This window comes from Chelonoidis abingdonii, chromosome 1 (assembly GCF_003597395.2).
Source record: "Chelonoidis abingdonii isolate Lonesome George chromosome 1, CheloAbing_2.0, whole genome shotgun sequence".
In the NCBI taxonomy this organism is placed as follows: Eukaryota; Metazoa; Chordata; order Testudines; family Testudinidae; genus Chelonoidis; species Chelonoidis abingdonii.
The window spans coordinates 78,422,651-78,437,929 of NC_133769.1; the positions used below are offsets into that span (position 1 = coordinate 78,422,651).

Genomic DNA, 15,279 nt, shown 5'->3' on the forward strand with positions numbered 1-15,279 from the left:
CTCACTATTGAATTTTCCCTGTTTTTTGCATTTTCTTAATAAAGTTTATTTTGCACTCCACCTGTGTGGTAATTGCTCCCCAAGATCCCATATACCTGCTGGCAGGGACAGTTATCAAGAGAGTAATGCTACTAAATGGGTTTATTTGCTAATGTGCAGTGAACCTTTCAAATATGTAGCTTTGAATATATGTACGTAGAACTATGTGTAAACACGACACTCTATAGATGGATAAGGTTATCCTTTTAAATTAAATATTTGCAGGTAATAATACTTGCACAAACTATGCTGTGCTGCATTATTCTTAATAGGTGGGGCCAAAATTTTCCAGAACTGCAGAATGTCCCCATATGATTTCTCTGTTTCTGGTCCCACCTAGTACAGAAGAAACAAAGAATTTCATTTGTGGTTTTGGCCCTTTGTGACTGCATAGGTGAGCTAACACCAAGTGACTGCATTTTCTGAAGTTTATGGAACAGGCTAAAAGGAATCAACCCCCAAATCAACCTTTTATTGTGATCTCTAAAATTAAGTGCTAAGATTACTGATGATTGATTCCATGGGTGCTTTAATAGTAATTAACTATAAAGATAAATAAGGGATGTATCATAAGCTCATCACTAACCACCCTGGGTTAAGAGAAAACTTTTCTTTAGGAATCGTTTCTTGCAGCTTTCTTTGAAGTATCTGGTGTTGGCTACTTACAGATAGACCACAGGTTTGATCCATTTTAGCAATTCTTATCTTCCTATCTCTATATAATATCATTTGACTCCTAACGGTAAGGTTAATCCCACCTGTAAGAAAGAGGAGCTCAGTAATGTATTTTTGTAACTTTTACTGTGTGTTTTAATATAAAGTGAATTCCAGCAAATTAGACATTTACTGATGCCCATTCCGCAAAGGCCAATCAAAGAGAAGGAGAGCAGTGACACAAGCATGCAGTTGTATGAAGTACATGCCTATGATCCAGCCTTCTTGCAACTTCACTCAGAGCCCTGAAAGTGGGAGATGAATAACCCTGATTCTTAATTTTATCCTGGAAGGGATGAGTAGAATTCAGCAGAGGAGGATGCAGTGCCTGGAAAAGACACAGGAGATGTATGGATCCAATTTTGGAGACAGTCACAAGGGTCCATTAAAGATTACCTCTAATAGGAACAGCACTGACAGTGACTTTAAAGATACCCAGGTCAAAGCAGATTCTCGGTTAATGGAGATAGGACCGGCTCCAGGGTTTTTGCTGCCCCAAGCAGGGGAAGAAAAAAAAAGCCACGATTGTGATCTGCGGGAGCTCTACCGCCACTGCTTCAGTCTTCGGCAGCAGGTCCTTCCGTCCGAGAGGGAGTGGGGGACCCACCGCCAAATTGCCACTGAAGAGCCGGACGTGCCGCCCCTTCCCTGTGGCCGCCCCAAGCACCTGCTTGCTGGGCTGGTGCCTGGAGCCGGCCCTGAATGGAGAAAATGCATTAGTGTTTAGCATTTGCAACAAATACTGAGATAAAGAGTTTGGAGGTGGCAGTGACTGATAAACCTATGCTCTCTTTCGTGATGCACTTGTGTCAATGTTCTACAGAGGTCACACGGGTTTTGCCAGTGTTCCCCAAGAACAATGATCTTTCCTCTGAGATAAAGCATTCTGTGAAATCTGAATGATCTCCCTGTGGTTTTCTACTCATTTGATCCAGGAAAATGGAAGAGTCTGTGTTTGAACTAAAATAAAAGGGTCTTGGAGGGTCCCATATGATGTTGCTAATATGTGGGCTTTTACAGATGTGGAACACTTGTGGTGTAACACAACTAGGAAGGGGTGGGGGGAATTTATATTATATAGATAGACAGACAGACAGACACTTATCTCATAGAACTGGAAGGGACCCTGAAAGGTCATTGAGTCCAGCCCCCTGCCTTCACTAGCAGGACCAAGTGCTGATTTTGTCCCAGATATCTAAGTGGCCACCTCAAAGACTGAACTCACAACATTGGGTTTAGCAGGCCTATGCTCAAACAACTGAGCTATCCCTCCATATCCTGCAAGTAAACAATAAATTCCACAACCAGGGTTGCTTCCAGTATACTAAGCCAGTAAATTACAAGGCCTGGTGGTAAGGACAAGAGTTGGCAGAAATGTTTAGAAGTAGTTTCTAGATGAAACAGTGCTTGTTGGGACTTCAAATGGTTCTGGGATAAAGTGAACTCTGATCTGATGGAAGTGACAAGAATTGTCCTTTCCACCGAGCAGTGGTGCAAGAAGGGGATGTGAGAAGCATGTTACAACCACATGAAGCTGCATCATGTTTCCAGGCACTCTGAATTTGCATCCTTCAGAGGCTGCTGGAGTCTCTTAAATGTGCCCCAAGACTCAACTGGCTCCCGGAGATTTTCTAACTTGGACAGCAAGCACCTGGGGCCAAGTGTTCACTGCCTGCTTTTTCCTCTGAGATAAATAGAGCTTAATTAAGCATCTGATTCAGTATGCTGGAGATGTCCATAATTTAATCAAGCTCTTAATGAAGACTGAATTTCATAATATTAGTAACAGTACATCAAAAGGTGGGGGTTATGAGGACTGCCAGCAGTCTCAATAATACACCTTGGAATGCTACAGAACAGAGAGACGGGCAGACAATTTTATATTCTAGCTCTTGTTAAAAAAAGGGGAAGTTGTACTCAGATTAGTGGGAAAAGGTGTGACTGTCAGAAACTGGTTGGTATTTGAACAAGTTTCTATCCTATCTGACAAATGTTCCCAGTCAGAGGTTAGCAGACTACTAAACTTCAGTGTTGGATGCACCACCTGTTGTGAGCTGGAGGACTAGCAGCAGAAATCAATTGCTAACAACAACCATCTCCCACACAGTTATTTACGCACATCTAGGGCCTTTGGAATAGGTAGAAGCGTGGCTTCTGGAAAGACAACACCAGTGACGCACTTGAGTGGTATAGTGTATATATGAATACCTGTGAGTATGCATAGTTCTTTTAACTATTATGACCAAACCCTCTCACCCCCCGACAACTATTGCGAAAAGCTAGTATATATATGACAGCTACAGAAAAAAAATAATGAAAAGTCAACACTTGCCAAATGTGACCACATATATCTCCTATTATAAACATTAAAGAAAAATGTGGTAATCCCAGATACAACTGTATGATAATTGTAGGCAAATGCTAGCATTTTAATTGTGACTATTGTATGTAAATACATACTAGCTGAACTCAAATTTAAAAACCTACAGTAGTAATATTCTTTATGGGGAAATTAATAGGAATTAAGAATGCCGCCCCTCAGCGACTTTTACCACCATCTTGTTTCTAGTTGTCAAAAACAAGAAAGTTCCCCAAAGTGTTGTTGGGCATTGATTTTGTAAGGTGGTGCTTTAGGGTGACCAGACAGCAAGTGTGAAAAATCGGGATGGGGGTGGGGGGCAATAGGAGTCTATATAAGAAAAAGACCCCAAATTCAGGACTGTCTCTATCAAATTGAGACATCTGGTCACCCTATGGTGAGTGTACTCACAACTCCCACTGATCTGTAAGAGAGTTGAAAGCATTCAGAACATATAGGAGTTGCTCAGCCCCTTGTAGGACTGAGTCCTTAAAACGTAATTTTTATTGTTTGTAAACAACGCTTCAATAGAAAGCAAATATGAAACTTAAGCATCATAAGTGCAAAGACGGAAGATATAAAATGCAAATCATAAGGAACATGAAAGGAGGACTGCTCAGTGAACGTGACAGCTAATGTAATTTAGTTTGGGAAATTCTCCACTAGACATATTGTATTTAATATGGTGGGTCCTGTGATAATTTAAGGTATATGTTATATCTTTCTTGATTTAAAAAAATAACAAAAAACAAAAAACCCTACTTTGATTTTCTTTTTTAAATCTTCAAAAATTTCTTCATTTTATAAAACCTGCATCATTTCTATAGTACATTCATTTGAGGATAAGGCAAAGAAATCATACATTTGCTCTTTCTAGGAACTCCTGGCTGAGGAAACAGAATAATAATGTATCCTTTGAGGATATTTGTGGGTTTCAAAAAGTACAGCTGAGCACCTTTCCTAGGGCATCTAGTAATTAAAATATTGTCTTTACCATCAGAATATCATCAGTTAGGGAAATCTCACAAGTAGCTATTTAACTAGATAGTGTCCAGGCAGTAGACCAAGAAAAACACAGGCTCAGTAGGAAGTGATGCTGCTGATTTAGTAGGCAAGATTCTTCTCCATAGGTCACTTGTCCAGCATACTGGTGGCATAGAACAGGCTTAAGACCACTTGTGCTCCCACAGCTCTTTCTGGAAAAGTAGTGTGGATGTTGACAACTGGGTCTTAGGAGACATTAGCACCCCAAAAATCAAGGTTTCCATTAACAAATATATGAAACACTGATTTTGGAACAGAATTTAGTTTATCTCACTTTATTAAGTGAATAAATTTAGTCGTGGTACAAAACTACTCACTGAGGCATTATTCAACAGCTATAATTTTATTTTTTAGCTTTATCTCCTCCCAGCAATGTGCAGGGAGACTTTGGCAAACCAGTAAAGTGCATAAAACCACTATGGCTTATTGTTAAAAAGCAACCTAGTCAGCAAGCTGTAAATTGATCATTCAGCAATCTCGGCTTGAACAAGGCCGGAGGGGAGAGGGTTTTGGGTGCCACGGAAAGGGCAGCTTGACCCCGCGTCCTTCCTGATAAGACTTGTGTTGAAGTTGTTGATACATGCATTTTAAAAAGAGCAGGAATGTTTATTGGGGTCTCAGAGCTGCAGACTCTGGAAAACCCACACCTGGTTAATCGATAGTCAGAAGGAACCTCTTGCTTGAAACTGCTTACTTAACAAGGTTTCTTTAAGGGACATGTCATTCTATGACTAATGTATAAATAAGGGGAAAAAGCTTGAGACAGTTGGACTCATTTGGGGACTCTTTTGGACTCCCTCTCTGGAAACATGTTGCAGTCCCCACCGGCAGACAGAAGATTTGGCCACTGGAAGCCTGCTGCTGCGTCACTTGAGTGTCACATTCAGCTTTGGTAATTATCAAGGGTTAAGGGTGTTTCACTAACTTGTTGCAGACATGTGTAAGTGCTTGACACTAGTAAAGTTTAGTTTTAAGTGAAAGCACTCTTGCGTTGTCCTGCTTGTGCCAGTCATCTATCAGTCGGACGGCCGTGTCTCCCGATTTATTTCCTGACACCTCCTCCCACAGAGTAAAGTTACCAAGAGCTTTGGGTTGAAAGTATCCCAGGAAACAGTAGAAGAAGTTGCCTTTGAGAGGTGAAAGCTCAGACCAAATTCCAGTTTCGGTAATTATCTTTTGCCTATCTCAACTCTCTCTGCAGTTTCAGCTACACAGGTTTTTGTTTGCTGCCAGCTTTCAATTATTGCATAAGTTTCTGGTTTATAACCAAAGCTGAAACCAAACAGGTTTTGCCTGTGTTCACAATGTTATCTAAATTTCTCACATCTGTCATTATGTTTATTAATGCTGGTTATTTAGGAATTATGCTACAAAGCCTATTTAAGAGTACAAGCTCTTATTTATCTTTTCCCTATGTAAGCCTGTAGGAGTTTATTGTTTGGAGTATCGGTCTCAGTAAGTGACTAACCTCTCTGAATTTCTTATGTGATTCCTTGTAGCTTTGTGGGTTTGGGCACTTTCGTCAGGGCAGCCATGACCCTAGGCAGATATCAACGTGTTCCTGTGGTTTACTAAACCTGGATCTTGTGTGTGTCTTTCCCTTAGTGATACAACATTTTAATCAGGGTATCAACCTACTGCCATCATTTAGGTGTCTATATTAGTCCTGACTATGGAGTGTGCTGTTACAATGATACGAACATGGATATGGAGAAAAATAATATGAATTATCAAGGGAGGAACATTGCCAATTAGTAGTGAGTGTTTTAGAAGAACAGACACATAGTGACAGCAATATAGAAATTACTGCAAGGCCTGAATCCAATTGCCTTGGAAACTTGCCTCATTTCTTTTCATATACACTACATCCAATTTACAATGCCTTTCAAATGAACACTGGCTGGGCATTCACTGGAGATTTTGGTGTTAAATCAGCCCCTATATAATGATGTTGTCTAATCCATTTTTGGACTTAATTAAATAAGTGTGAACATTAACTGAACTCCTGTTAAAAATGCACTGATTGTTTGAATGTAATTCATCAATTCCCTACTGTATATCTCCTTGCTAAGTTCTTTTTTATTATTATTTAATACATTTTCTATTTTGAGCTATAACAGGAAGTACCTTGAAAGAAACTGAAATACCAATATTCATGTTGTGTAAATGATCTTGTCAGGCTTTGTTGATTAAAGTCCTTCTAAATGTTTTCAGCATTATTAACACGGTAAGTCTGTATAACATTTCTAAGGATGGCAGACAAGGAAGTCTTTCCAATATCCTCATTTCCAATTCATTTTAATCTGTATATTTATTATCCCTGCATCCTTTTCCCTTCCCCATACTGATGCTTATTGCTGATCTTGCTTTAGAAGAGAAGTTTCTAAGAACGGCCCAGATGAAATTTCATGCTCAGTTTCTTATTCTCTAGCCCTGAAACTGATTTTGTCCAGAGTTGTAAGCGTCACCTTCTTGGCACAGTCGGGTGCTTATTGGCCAAGTTACAAATAAGTATCAGAAGCAACTGATTCTGTATTTTGTCCTCTACAGTGGATCACAATTATTCAGCTGGCTGGGACTATCACTGACAATCATTCTCAGTAGCAAACCCAAGCGTGTCTGTAATTCACTTCTTGTGGAAAGATAATTAAGTACAAACCTGGCCACTGTTAGAAAGAGCTGCAAGGTGTACTTAGAATCATAGAACCATAAAAGATTAGAGCTGGAAGAGACCTCACGAGGTCATCTAGTCCATCCCTAGCTCAAAGCAGGACCAACCCCAACTAAATCATCCCAGCCAGGGTTTTATCAAACTGGGCCTTAGAAACCTCTAAGGATGGGGATTCCACCTCCCTAGGTAACCCATTCCAATGCTTCACTACCCTCCCAGTGCAACAGTTTTTCCAATAACCAATCAAGACCTCCCTCATGCAACTTGAGACCGTTGTTCCTTGTTCTGTCATCTGCCACCACTGAGAACAGCCTAGCTCCATTCTCTTTGGAACCCCCCTTGTTTGCCTGTGCCCTCTACATTGATTCAGTTCCTGGTTTGCTAGCTGAAAAATAAAGCCACAAGCATCCAGGGAGCTCTATGTTTGGTCTCTCTCATTGAACTCTTGAATGTTTTCATGTAAGCATTGTAAGGTGCCCAGATGCTAGTGAGATGAATGTCAGAGAAATGATACTAATAGGTGACACCAAAATTGTTTGAATAATTCATAAAAGCAGGATTCAGTGAGAAAGAATGGAGTCAAAACATGGGAAACAGAGCAGCAACTTGTTAGAAAGGTTTGGATACTTGCTGTCCAAATAGCTAAAATTCTATTGTATTTAATATACTTATTACTCATTTGTAGATTGTAAAGCAAGAACAATTACAAGTACGTATGTTATTTTGCATATTTACCAGCCTCGGAAGGCAAACCAAGAACTACAGTGCTTTTTCTTAGAATTCCCTTGTGTCTGACAGGCAAAGACTGAGAGTATAACTAATCTCCCCAAAACAACTAGATATTGAGATGATTGGCTACAGCCCTGGTCCTAAGATAGTAGATGTCAACAGAAAGACTTCCATTAAACTTTATGGATTTGAATGAGAACCTATACATATCAATATTCATTATTAACTAAGGATCGTACAATATCTGAGCCAAGTCTGCAATCTTCATTCTTGAGTAATAAGCACAGGATTAGGTATTTTAAAAACCCTATATGTTAATGCATACACAGAGAAAATATACTATTAGGATAGGTTATGTAGCAGTTTTAGCTTTTTTCTCTGTAAAACATTCCCAGGGTATATTTAATTTATAATATTGTACTTACTGTTGAATTTGCAGGTCCCTAATTTTATAGCAATATCTGATATAAACTCCAGTTTAGCAATTGTGTTATTATATTGCTTACAATTTCTGACACATATCTATTGTCTCATGGCTTTTCCATATCTAGCAAAGGAAAGGAAAGTTTGGCACCTGTCACTAGCCCTTGTTTGTTTCATCTGCTCACAATGACAGATCGGAATAAAGCAGAAGATTTTAGTAATGTGACAGCCACTTACAATAGGCCTTGGCCAGTGGCCTATACAGAATGTAATTTATTGTTTTGTGACAGTTTCAATAATAGTGATGGGAAACACAAGGGACAGAATGTTAGAAAAATTGCACCTAAAATGGGGAGAAAGTGTTTTATGTTACCTCCTGGTTAGCAGCAGCTAGTTCTTCTTCCAGTGCAGAGACTCTTTCTAAAGAAACCCTCAGTCGTTCCCTTACCTAGAAGAAAAACCAAAATATGTGCAGTAACGTGATTTCTATCAGTCTTTAAGGTTTATATAATCTGCCATAAACACTACAGTACAATCTGCAGGTCTGTTTGCAGGTATGTGTATTGTGTCCTGAACACGCATGAAAGAGACATTAACTAAGAAAGCCTTTTAAACCTTACTCTGAGAAGAGTGAAGCCACATGTGTGAGCATCAGGTTACAACCTTTAAAGCCTAACACTGCTACCATACAATTTCCTTTTAAATCTATGAAATTGTACAGTAAATGCAACCTTCTAGAAGTAGACAAGACACTAAATATTACTACTTATTGGAACAGTTTCAGAGGAATGGTATGGAAAAGAACTCCTGAAAACACATTAAAGTCCATTGTGTGAAGAATAACTGGTAATACTAATTTAACTTATCAAACTAATTGAAAAAGTTATGTGCAGCACTATTTGTAACTGACCAAGTTAATCCTTCTTAGTAAAGTCGTTCACTTTATTTTATCTTTGCAAAAAGTTATTAAGAATCTACAAAATATATTTCCTATATACAAAAAGCTAATGTTGTGTTTGTAATAAATAAGAGTTTATTATATATGAGAGAAGACATTATCATCCATTTTCTGGGCTTCCCTTAATACTGTCTACGGCTCACACAAAAGGTCACAAGAAAGTGATGTGACTTATTCTATAAAACTGAAGGCATATAAACTTCTACTTGTTTGAACACTTATTTCATATCCATAGGTAATGCTGAAAGAAATGCTAATCAATTAAGAACTTTGGGGCAAATACTTCTCTTTTGAGCTCCTGTTGTCCTTACTGATGAAAGTTGTATTTTGCAAATGCTTATAATACATACCAAACACTACACCAGTCACAAGAACTAATAACAAATAGCTAATATTTAAAATGGTACATCTTAGCACACTATTGAAGTTACTTATTTTCAACACAATGCTGCAATGTGTACACTTATTTAGTCTTATTCTTAGTGAATTTCAACATTTGATTTAAATAAGTCGAGACAGCAAATACATTTGCAGAAAATAACAGCATCTTGGAAAGTTATTCAAGTTATATTAATTAACATGTAAAGAAAACCTTGTACCAATTCAGATGAAATGAAAGATCATGTAAGCCTAGGGTGTATCTTAAACTAGTTGTTGCGTGTACAACGCTATTTGTTTAAGTTAATTTGAATAAAATATATATTAGCATATTGTTTTAGTAAAAAGGAAAAACAAGTTTAACTGCAGTAAGAACATGCTAGGTATGTTCATATAATTTATTCAAATGATCTAAAATATCTACAGTGGTGATTTCTAAACATTTATACATAGTAGATCTTCATTAGACTTCATAGGACTGCCACTCACACAAACATAAAATTAAAACACATGAGCTCTACGGATGTAAACACCTGTTTGTATGTTTTAACAAAATTCTAACAGTTGTATGTGGATTTTGAATAGTGTTAGAATTTGAATGTACAAAACCTCCCTGGGCCACAAACACAGCTGGAGGCTGGAATCTGAAAATTTACCTCTTAAATTCTGTACAATGCAATACTATAGGACCCAATCCTGACCATTGTTTATATGGAACTGCGAGGCATAATAAAGTCCAAAAAGCCACATATGTTGCTGCATGCCAGGCTCACTAATCCTGGGGATAGTAGGCCCTGGGCTCAATGGATGGATGAGAAGAACCACATGGTTTGTGAGAGCACAGCCACTCAGGGAAAGTGGGCAGGGAATTTCCATGAATAAGCTACATATTGAGCCACTCTATTCACTTGCCAGTTTTTTACCCTAAACCATACGGCAGTAGTAAAGGTAGGGTTGTCAGTTGGTAGGAGAGTAATTAAACTGAAAAGGGTTTAATTTCCTTCCTTCTATAAATACATAAATAATCCCCAAAGAGTATAGGGTCAGTCCACTGTCTTTCTGAATCTTAAGCCTGCTGGCTCTAGTTTGTTCTCCCAACCTAAGCAACCATTACATCAACTGAGGACAGTTTGTTTCAAAAGAAATGCCTATTCATTCTTTTTATACCTGTCCATTAAACTGCCCAGGAAGAATCCCACTCTCCATCCCCAGTTGTGATGTAACAATCATTCCCCAACGTGGGACTGCCAATACATGTCAGCCAATTAGACTGACAGCAGTCTGTGACTCCAACAGTGAGAGGAGGGAGAACCTTGGGCAGCTATGAAAACATTACACAGATGTCTTGAGAAACTTCCCCTTTCAAGATGCACACTAGTCTCTGATGCAGTTATGATGCTCAGAGCTCCTGAATGTTGTGTGCCATAAAAGCTGCAGTTCCCAGATCTAGCTCTAAACCAACAGGATAAATGTTTAACCTTGTAATCTTGGTTATTACCTGACTGAGTTTGTATTCCTTCCTTACTCAACCTTCCACTGATTTCAATGGAAAATTGAGTATGGACACTGTTAAAACTGAGTAAGGAACTCACATTGGTCATGTATGTCCTCCTAAAGAATGCCAGTGATAAATAGCACACTGGTATATTCTATATAGAAACTCAACAGTGTGCTATCATAAACAATATTAGCCCATTAGTGACGTTTTCCTGAAACCTATAAATCAGGCAGAACAAACATTAAAGTCTAACTATGGGCCAGAGCCACCTAAAATGTTTACAACAAATTTATTATAATAAATCCTATGTTGGCACCCCTCCAAATTTATTTGAAAAACAAACAGCAAAAACACATCCTAATCTAGCTTTTGAATGGTCTGAAAGATTGGCATTCTAAGTGTTACCTTGTTAGGAGACAAATGAGTGGACACAGACTCAGGATATTCTCACCTAGTCTATTTTATTTTTACATATAGTTTTTAATTTTTACATCTGGTAAAGATGCATAATGTGGATAGCTGGCACTATCATAATGCTTTCTCATCTGTAGACCTCAAAGTGCTTCACATTATATCAGTCCCTTTTATATATGGTGCTGCCAAGCACAGAAACATCAAGCAATTTTCTGGACAAGAACCACAGGGTTTTGTGAAATATCAGAAATGCGCCTCTGCTGCCCTGTCTGTAAACTGTAACAACACTTGCCCACTTTCTAGATAAGGTTTGTGAAGCACAGAGAATTAAGACTAGTCCTGGTGACGTGTGGTGGCCTATCAGAACATAGCAGAGGATACACCTCTAGGTGACACTTTTCCTATGCGATGCCACAAATGGTGCTGAAAAGGAATTCCATTTTCTTTCTGCCTGACTGCACTGCAAACACAGAGCCAGACGACCAGCCACACCACTAGCTCTGAAGTGCCACAAAAAGAACCAGCCACATCATTGATCTTTCAGTGTCACATGGTTAATCTCTTGCTGGCATTTCTGTAGGTGGTAACACACCACTTACTCTACTGTATCTCCTAGTAACTGCTTCTCACTTATTTCCCCTCTTCTGCCAAATCCTTCCTTCTCCCCTTTCCAATTCCCAGCCGACAAAGAGCTTTAAAATTATTTATTCATGACAGTATTTGTGACGCTTTTTCTTTCTATGAACACTTGTGTGACTAAAACCCACAGTTACCCACCCGTTTCTGAATAAAAAGATTGTGACTCATGTTGAAGCAAACCGGTTGTTTTCATCTGCAAGAATATGTACATATACCTTTCTGTTGTATCTGCCCAGCACTTACTGTAAGGGAATTAATCTTTTGACAACCGTAACTGAGACAATAAAAACTCCTGTTGCTGTTTTTGTTTGTGGGGCAACTTTACTCAAAATCAACTCAGAAAACTTTCTTTAAAAAGTTATGGTTAAAACTTCTCTTTTCCTTTTAAATTTACTTTTTAAAAAAAAAAAAAAAAATTAGTACCACAAGTTTAAATCAAGTTGCTATATGAGGCCTGCAGGAGGGGAAACTTGCTCTGACAGATCTCATTATGTCACTAAACAGCAGCAATGTCCTTCTGCATGAACAAGATTGTTAGTTTCTTTGTTACTTCCCAGTCTGGGAGCTTCTTCCAGAAGCTATTTCCTTGCTGGGATGACTGAAGGGAGAGACAGCACTTCCTCTTCCTCTCAGTGGCCCTCCCATGGACTTCCTGTTCCTCCATTTTCTATTTCTGTTTTATTGAGTGTCTAGTATTCTACATATGTTTGTAATTTGCTTATTCCCTGCCTTTCTTGATCTCCCCCAAAACACTAAAAGGCACTTCTCCTCAATAAGGCCAACACAAACAATCTGGATTTTTTTACCAACTGATTTGGAGACACAGTCAGACAAAAAAAGAGTTTTCAGAGAGACAAGAAGAGAGAAGATTTTAAATGCTCTGGCACCCCTGAGAGGGTGAAGCATAGGCAACTTTCCTTTACCTACCCATTCCTGAATCCTGGGGGCAATTTTGAGGCTAAGTCAGATTCCGATTCAAGTTAGAGCAACACTATAACTTTAAATAATCCTTTTATGGTTTTTCCAAACTATCCAGAGAAGTTCTCTCCAGAGATAAGATGTGGCATTTGAAATTTAATTTCTTTGGAGGGAATTTTATGGTAACTTATAATGGGAAGCTAACTTCAACCTTGACTATTCAGCTGATACTGCCATTTCATAGTGCTAGCAAGCCTCCCAGACAGGTAACTGGTGGGTGCTGATCTGTGTGCAGACTACAGGAAAATATTGGAACAGATTAACATAGAATTTTATTTCTTCACCACAAACTGAGATATGTTTAAAAGAAAAGACTGTCAAGTACAGATAAAAAACATGCTCTGTCTTGGTTCAGTGCTTTATTCCAGTGATCTAGACAAATTACTGTTATTTGCTGCCTGGTGTTCCTAAAAAATCTAAATAGCCATATCAGATGATGTCAGTGAATAAGAACTACCATATATATACTCATTCATAAGCCAAATATTTTTGGTAAAAAAGCGACACATCAAAGAGCAAGGGTCAGGTTATAAACAGGTCTACACCAAAATTTGATGATTTTAAATGCTATGGAATCATTGAATTGAATATCTAATACATTGTCGGTCTGTTTACCTGGAATGTCTGCAGGCACGGGGCCCCTCAGCTCCCTGTGGCCGCGGTTTACCGTTCCCAGCCAATGGGAGCTGCAGGAAGTTGTGCCACTTCCCGCAGCTCCCATTGGTTGGGAACGGCAAACCGCAGCCACAAGGAGATGAGGGGCTCCATGCCTGCAGACGCTCCAAATAAACAAAACATCCAAGCTGCCAGCAGCTTATCCTGACAGGCCAGGAGCCAAAGTTTTCCAACCCCTGAAATATAGGGTCGGCTTATGAAAGGGTCTTACAGGTTTTGCTATTTTTACCTATCCATCTTGGAGGGGGTCCTCTTATAAATGAATGGGCTAATGAACAAGTATATACGGTAATTCTGAGGTTGCTCAAATATATACACTGGTGGCTGAATAGTATAATATAGTTTAGCATTATATTATATCTCTCCTTTTACATTTTACGTTGCCAACATTTACAAAATCATGCTATCCTTAAAGTTCACTACATACCAGTCTGTTAAGTGTTTCTGAATCATACTGGTTTTATCATTATATGACCCAAACATGTAAAAACTTGTTTACCTGGCTGTCCACTAGGTGCAATGATTGTCTCTGGTCAATTTGGAATCTTGGAGTATTATTATTATTATTAAAATTAAGAGGAACAGTCACAAGGGTAAAATGCCTGCAAGCTGCATGGAAATGTTTTAAAAAACACCATAATAGATGCTCAAATTATATATATCCTCCTTTCCCCTCCAACAACAAAACAAAACAAAACAAAACAAAACAGTATGAGAACCAAAAAATGCCACCCAGACAAGCTAACACAGTAAAAGACACTGTTAGAAACAAAAAGACATCTTTTAAAAACTGGAAGTCAAATACTACCGAGCAATATAGAAAAGAACAAACTCTGGTAGGTCAAGTGTAAAGACAGGCCAAATTAGGCAGGCCAAAAAAGAATTTGAAAAGCAACTAGAAAAAGACAGAAAAAGAGAACAGGAATTTTTTGAACATGTATCGGAAGCAGGAAGCCTGCCAAACAATCAGTGCAGCCACTCGATGATTGAAGTGATAAAGGAATGCTCAAGGAAGATAAGGCTGTTGTGGCAAAGTTAAATGAATTATTTGCATAGACCTTCACTGCAGAAGATGAGGGAGATTGCCCATCATTCTTTTTATATGACAAATCTGAGGAACTATCCCAGATTGAGGTGTCCATAGAGGTGGTTTTGGAACAAACTGAAAAATTAAACAATAATAAGTCACCATAACCAGATGGTATTCACCCAAGACTTTTGAAGGAGCTCAAATACAAAATTGCAGAACCACTAACTGTGGTAAGTAAATCACTTAACTCAGCTTCTGTACAAGATGACTGGGAGATAGCTAATGTAATCCCATTTTTTTCAAAAGGCTCAAAAGTGATCCTGGCAATTTCAGGGCAGTACGCCCTACTTTAGTACTAGGTAAATTGGTTGAAACTATAGTGAAGAACAGGATTATCAGACACACAGATGAACACAATGTGTTGGAGAAGAATCAACACAGCTTTTGTAACGGGAAATCATGCCTCACCAATCCACTAGAATTCTCTGAGGGGGCCAACAAACATGTGGACAAGGGAGATCCAGTGCATTTAGTGTACTTGGATTTTCAGTAAGCCTTTCACAAGGTCCCTCACCAAAGGCTCTTAAGCAAAATAGGCAGTCATGGGATGAAAGGGAAGGTCTTTCATGGATCAGTAACTGGTTAAAAGATAGGAAACAAAGGGTAGGAATATATGGCCTGTTTTCACAGTGGACAGAAGTAAATAGCCGGGTCCCCTATGAATCTGCAC

At 38.7% G+C, this 15,279-nt stretch overlaps 1 protein-coding gene across 1 annotated transcript in view; it reads right to left on the reverse strand.

The window, feature by feature from the left end:
• Positions 1 to 15,279, reverse strand: part of PPFIA2 (PTPRF interacting protein alpha 2) — a 647,901-nt gene that overhangs the window by 263,485 nt on the left and 369,137 nt on the right. Inside the window, exon 6 of the mRNA XM_075066795.1 lies at positions 8,353 to 8,427. Within this exon, the coding sequence (XP_074922896.1) occupies positions 8,353 to 8,427 (75 nt within the window). The remainder of the gene's footprint in view (positions 1 to 8,352; positions 8,428 to 15,279) is intronic.